Source organism: Perca flavescens, chromosome 8 (assembly GCF_004354835.1).
Source record: "Perca flavescens isolate YP-PL-M2 chromosome 8, PFLA_1.0, whole genome shotgun sequence".
Classification (NCBI taxonomy): Eukaryota; Metazoa; Chordata; class Actinopteri; order Perciformes; family Percidae; genus Perca; species Perca flavescens.
This window is the reverse complement of record NC_041338.1, coordinates 31,407,627-31,414,713: the sequence shown is the minus strand read 5'-3', so window position 1 is coordinate 31,414,713 and position 7,087 is coordinate 31,407,627. Positions and strand designations below refer to the sequence as shown.

The window sequence follows — 7,087 nt, the reverse complement described above, 5'->3', positions numbered from 1 at the left end:
TTACATTTATCTTACTGTCCACAAATACCATTAAAAGATAACCATGTTTTTGTCCATCTCTCTTTCTCATTTTTGTACCATGTCTGCAACAGCCCAATTGTTTTTACTCAAGACCTATTAATAATTAAACTGACTCTTAAATATATAATTTCATTAAGCTGTTATATCAAAGAAAACATAGTCACATCACACTGGTTTTGTATCATGAATCATTTAATCATATCCTGAAACAAAATAGACTTAGTGTGCAGTGAAGAAATAGAGTAAATAAATATAGTTTCTCAGGAGGTACACAATTTGCTTGATGCTCAGGATTTTATTTTCAGGACCTATACTTGGAAAGGAGCAGAATACAGGCAGGCCTCAATGCTGGACATACAATCGAAGGGTCGGAGGTCTGAATAAAAACAACAATGGGAAAAGGAAAAATAAACATTGCAGCTACTAGAAGAGAGACAAAAACACAATCACATCTTCACAGAAAGTATCTGGTCTGGTCCCCCCCTAAAACGTCACTTCGGCCTCGGGGATGGCTTTCAGTAAATTGTACTTCGCTTCAAGATATACGGCCTCCGGGACTTGGTGGTGTGCGCTGCTTGCCTCTTCAGGATGTAGGGTGATTTTCGCTTCAGCGGAGTGTCACTGTTCTCCTCTAAATATTCTTGAGAGTCATGGAGTAGCTGTTAGGGGGCAGAGAAACACACGGTGGAGGGTGAGTGTCACATGACGAGGATGGAAATGGCAAACGCGTGCTTTGTTGCTGAGTGGCAGGGTAACGGGAGGCTACGCCGGCGTAGCTGTGATTAAACGAGTGCTTCTCCTCTGTGCTTCCGTGCGTGGTAAAACAGGTGCTAATCTGCAGTCGCTGTGTTAAGATTTAAAATAAAATGAAAAAGGAAAAGGGCATTTGCGTGAGACGTGAAAGGAAAATGATGGAGGACAGGGAGAAGGGAGACAAGGAAATAGGCGCGTAACGAGGTGTGTTTACTGTGAGAGAGAAGATGGATGGGGTGTGTCGTGTGTTTGTGAAATGTGAGCCAGATTTACAGTGTGCCTGTACTGAATGCATGTTCCTGTGTTTATGTGAGTGTGTACACCTGTTTTTAGGATTTCATATCAGCCAAGACATTTGCTTTTTTTCAATTTAAGTAGTAGTGCAATTTAATACTGAAACTCTGTATTTAGGTATTTTATTTCTCCACTACATATGAAACAGAAACTCACTTACTTCAAATATTGTACTTTCATATCTGTTGCTAGCTCATAAAATGTTGCTGCTTTTGGATAAAAAAACACAGCTAAAAAAACTTTGAGGCAATATGAAATATAATTTGAACTGGATGATTATACATCTAAAGAGTTTTGAAGAATTTTCTTATACAGCAACATGTAATCATTCAAGTGATCTGAAAGAATGGAAATCCACAAAATTGTGACGTGTGTTGTCTCCACAACACACGGGGGCAACTGCCACTTTTCTCGTTTGAAAGCCATGATGTCTCTCTCTCATGGGTGGGCCAAATTCTCTGGGCGGGCAAAGCAGAGAAAGGGGAGGTAACATTGCTCCTTATGACCTCATAAGGACAAGATTCCAGATCGGCCCATCTGAGCTTTCATTTTCTCAAAGACAGAGCAGGATACCCAGGGCTCGGTTTACACCTATCGCCATTTCTAGCCACTGGGGGACCATAGGCAGGCTGGGGGAACGCATATTAATGTTAAAAAAAACCTCATTAGTAGTAAGTTCTTGGTTGAAAAATTAAAAAAGGTCACACAAACGTCAAGGATAAGATAAAATAAAGTTGGCCGAGTTGTGGTAGCAGACAGTGGAAAGAAAGCTTGACTGACATGCATTTAAATTTCTATAGCTCCAACAACAGCATAACCACATAACAATACACATCTTCCAATTAAAGGATGACTGCTTCTCTTTGGTCTGTGTGTGTGTGTGTGTGTGTGTGTGTGTGTGTCTCACCCTCTCCTCCCTGTTCTGCAGCGCTCGGCAGATGAGTTGCAGGTTGTAAAGCTCCTCCAGCAGCTGGAGGCTCCCCTCCCTCAGCTCCCCGCCCTCCTCCTCCTCGCTCCAGGCCTCCTGCCGCAGGCCGCTCACCATCTTGCACAGGTTAACCAGCGACACGCGCCAGTAGGGGGCACTCTGCTTGTTCTGTTTCATCTGCAAAGAGGGAACAAGGGAGGAGACGGGGGAGGTGTTTGAGTTTACAAACTGAGTACAGGAAGGGCTGGTTTTCCAGATTGAAAGCTTGGCAACAAATTAGATCCTTCGAAAAGATGGATTTAACTGAATATTTAATTAACGTTGTGAACTGAGATGAAGTGAAAATTGAGTTGAGCCCAGAGGGGGATGGACCACAGAGGATAAAACAATTTTTTTTTATTCTATAGTCTTTATATTCCATGTTTCTATTCAACATTCAACTTTTCGGGACAAAACGTAATACAGGCTTTTCTTCTTTTGCTATGAATGCGCTGCTTTGACCATTAGATCCATAAGAAAATAGGGTGGACACAATAACTACAACACCTATACAACTGATTGCAATCTAATTCAGCAGCCCTGCTATAACCTGTACACGTGTATCCTATTGTTGTGCTCATGTTTGGTTATGACTGTGATAGAAATGATACCACTGAAGGAACTACAACAGAATTATTTTGTTGTTAGTAGTGTTATGGTACTACATTGCTTGATATTTTATAAGTTTTTACTATTATTCAGTCTATACCCTATATGTTCATATTGTAGATTTTTGTTTAGTATTGTGTGTAATGTTTTGTGTGTGAAGCTTTATTTTTTTGAATTTTTGTCATTTTTTTATGAACATATTTAATGGATCAGCTGCTAACCAACGACAATGCATTGCATTTGTCTCACTGAAGTGCAGCGATGGTACTTTGGAGGTTTTCCACACAGAACAATTTTATCTGCCGCGTTTTTACATTCCCTTTTAAGGAGCACTGAGGATGCATTTAAGGCTTTCACTTTACATTGCAGCACTGACGCACACATGTTTAGACAGCAGTTAAGATATATGTGATATGTGCACTGTTCCTTAAACATTCCATCCACAGTGATATTTCAGTGACATCTAACCTCATCTAGCTGCAGCCTGTTGTGTTATAATCTAGTTTGAGTGCTTTAAAAGACGGGTGGAGGTACCCCCCTCCCCCCCCCATTATGGCTGGCGATCTCCCACACATTGCCGCAAAGACCTCTGGGTGTCACTGAGGATGATGGAGAGATTCAGGGGGCGAGGGGAAATTGTGGCTTCTAAGTTATTGTAAATGGCCACAACCCCTCAAAGACTTGCTTTGCTCACATCGTCTATGAGCATCAGAGGAATACAGTCTCCTCTGATGTCCTAAAGAGTGGAGCCACGTCCAATACGGGGAGGGCAAACAAAGACCAGAGACATGCCGAGACATCAAAAGAACGACACACGAGGGACCAAGCATTTGCAGCTACTGACATTTACAAATGATTCACACATTGAAGATTTTAAGGGTTTTCATTTAGTTTTAAATTAACGTGAGTGGTGTGTGGTTTTAATGGTGCTGATAGGTCGCTGGAAGGATTTCTTCCTTAGGTATAAAAATCTTATAAAAATTATCTATAAAAATAAAAATAAACTTTGAGGGGTGGGATTAAGAGTTATTGCAGGGGTCCAATATTCTTACAATCCACAGCGGACCCCTTGGCGTCTCTGTGTGACAACTGAATGTTCATGAGTCAACAGCCAAAAACGCCTGTTGCTGTTTCTTTAACAGAGGGAGGGCAATGGCCAATGCCAAATATAAAAATGATGCTATCATCTTTAATGGAGAAATAGGAGCCAGAGAGGAAATCTACCTCCTGCATCTGATCAGATAAAAAAGAAGAGTGGACAAACAGCTCAATCAATTTAGCTGTCACCTTAAAAAAAAAAAAGATCAAGTATATAGTTAGGATAAAGATCCACAAGTATTTTCTACCACACTGCACTTTCCATCCTCTTGAGCACTCTATCAGTCATTCTGCAAGTTATTATTATAATCATCACCCCTGAGCAACCTCCGAGCATCAGTAGCAATGAATCACATGGCTGATTTGTTACCGTCACGTCTCCGTACGAGCACCGCGATTATTTATCACAGAGACAGAGAGAGAGAGAGAGAGAGGGGTGGAAGATGTGTCGTTGTGATGCTGTCAGGCCCATCTGAATCCTATTAGGCTCGGCCATTTGTCTCCTCGTGCCTCTAGTTCCACTCTCACAAACTTCATCCGGAACTATAGACCTGTCCTCTGCACATTCTATATATTCTGAACCGTTGCACGTCCTGCACTAATCCATACAGCCTCTTTTTTCTTAAACATTCTTTTTACATACTTGTTTCTGTATTCATTTTTTGTTTATTTCATATTAATGTTTAATTTGTTGATTTACTGTATGCGGCAACAACCAATGCAAATTCCTTGGCCGTACCATTGATTTCCTATGGGGAGGGCGGTGGCGCCCCAACTGCGCTCAAAGTTCAAATTATTTAAACTTTGACCTAGTTGCCGCCGCCCTACCTTGCGGCGCGCAGAGAGCAAATCGCTTATCATGTGTGGGCGGCTTAAGTGTTACTTTCTTGGCAATAAATCCTTTTTCTGATTCTGATTGCTCCCTCAGCTTTGCCTGGCCTGACGAGTGTGTTTAAAATCATGAAGTTACAACTGAATAACATCCCTCAGCCCTTATGTTCATCTCAAAGGACATGTCCGCAAGTGCAGCAGTTGTAGTGTGTTGATTATATTTATTGTGCTCTGCCTAACTGAACTGTGTAAAATAGTCTTATTCAATTCCCAATTAAAAACCACCTGAGTGACACAAAAAAAAGCCCTATAAGGTCAAATATGTATCTCCAGGGTCAGCATGAACACAACCAAAAGGCGAGGCTGTGACTGAAGCGTGGATCCAGATTTCATGAAAGAACACCTGGGAGGCAGCCTGTGTGTTGGGTCAGATGGAGTGATGGGAGGGGTCACTAGCTGACCGGGTGGGTTGTAGCTTTTTTTTGGACACTCAGTCTCTGATGTCACAGGTGCAAAAAGAGAGGGACGCTGTACCTTAGAAGTGAAGAGACTGCTGAGTAGCTCCTCTTCCAGCACTTGCTGATCCTGGTCGACGTCTGTCAGTTAGAAAGATAACAGGAATATAACCATCATCCGAATCTAACCAAGAGTTAAGTGAATCCTGAGTGATTGCTGCATAAGAAATGTCATTGAGATAAGGAAGTATAGCATGCTCTTTATCAATGTGACTGTTTCATCTTCTTTGTGATCTGTAGTTAATAAACGTTTGCAACATTTACAACTAAAGCGATATGTGCAGACAAATTAAGCCGAGCCAAAACTCAGCACACATTCCTATTTGTTGGTAGACACCTTTAAGTGTTCAACGGGTGACAATCTATTCATTTAGGGAACTCCCAGAGTGCCCCGAGAGTGAAGCAAAACACACATTACCCAATACAGCTTTGTTAATCCAACATCCATTATTGATTTTGAGGATTTTTTTATCATACAAACTGACACTGACTCTCATTGGCTCACTGGACCAAAAGTAATTTGGAGTCTAATTTCGATTTAGACTCTTTACGCTATTCAGTGTAGCCTGTATTAAATGTGGAATGAATTAATGACCGTGAATTTATTCTAATTTGGAACCCATTTTAATAGCAAATGTGGTTTTTTCTGCTGTAGTTTATTTTGTATAAATGTAGAGTCAAATGGGCTCTCAAACATTCAATTAAGGAATCATTACATTGGATCATTGAGGAAAAATCTTGAATAAAAGACGAATTTAAGTCAGGTTTTAAAGTTTTTAGCCTCCTGAAGTCATTTTCATAAATGGTGGGACCAGAAAAATGGAGTAACTACCCTAAGAATCAATCATCATCAGCAGTCAGGGTATTTCAGTATTTTATCTACAAACCCAAACTCAGAAAACCATAATGTTATCATGAAACTTTAATGTGCAAATTCTTTTTTTTTAAACCGAAATATTTCCATGATTTAAAATATGCAGTTTTTCCATATTTGCACTATCATAACCACAACGATGAACCTGTTGCATACAGTAAGTTTGACTTGTTCCATACTTTGCTTGCGTGTTATGGCTTTATCCCTATTTTGTTACTCTGAATAAAGTCAATGATTAATCATGACATCATAAAACGATGCATAAATGCAAAACTTGTTGAAAGAGTCCTGGTGCTTACCTGTACAAAGTCCACCATATGTGAAACAGAGGAGAAGCATACATGCCAACTGTGCCTGCATCTTGATGAGAAAACAAACAAAACCAAAAAAAGAGAATCCCGCACTGAAGAATTCACCTGAGGAGAAATCTAGTCCATAAGGTTAAAGGTCAGACACAGACGGCTAGAGAGGCTGGAGAGGGGATGTCTAGTGCCGCTGCTGCTTCCTCTTCTTCTTCTCTTCCAGCTCCAAACACGCTTCTCCTTCCTTGCAGTTTTCTGGTTGGTTGTGAAGTGCAGAGGGCTCCATTCCCTCAGTTTATAAGAGCCAATGTGATGTCAGAGAATCAGTCTCTCTCCTCATCTCCACCCCCACCTTTACACCCACTGAAACAGCCCCCTTCATCCATCCATCCATCCATCCATCCATTAGTCTCATCATATCGTCTCTTCCCTTGTGTGTCATTGTTTCATCATACGTCACTTTGGCATCACAGGGCGAAAGATTTTTTGCGTCAAGCTTTGGGAGATTTGGTTATTTCACCTCATGAATGCACACAGTTGGAGGTTTGTTTTGCACTTGTCTCCCAGGGACGGGATGCAGGTATGACGTGGGAGGATGCACAACAAAGACACACTATAGCTTTTTATGTGTCTTTTCAAAGCAACACGTGATTGTCTAGACTTTTAAACCAAATTAGCACCTGCATAAGACATGAATCATTGTGATAAATAGCCAGTCATTAATATCTGAAAATGTATTCCTATATAAAAGTAGAATTGTATCAATGTTAAACCTTCTCAGTAGAAATAATGCAACATCTATGCTTGTTATAAAATTATCTTT

At 40.7% G+C, this 7,087-nt stretch overlaps 1 protein-coding gene across 1 annotated transcript; it reads right to left on the bottom strand.

The window, feature by feature from the left end:
• Nucleotides 1-536: 536 nt before the first annotated feature.
• On the bottom strand, nt 537-6,322 carry nts (neurotensin). Its single transcript, XM_028584273.1, has 4 exons — nt 6,262-6,322; nt 5,108-5,169; nt 1,976-2,173; nt 537-680 (listed from the first exon to the last, which is right to left on the bottom strand). The coding sequence occupies exons 1-4, from the start codon at nt 6,320-6,322 to the stop codon at nt 537-539; spliced, it is 465 nt and encodes a 154-aa protein (XP_028440074.1).
• Nucleotides 6,323-7,087: the final 765 nt, after the last annotated feature.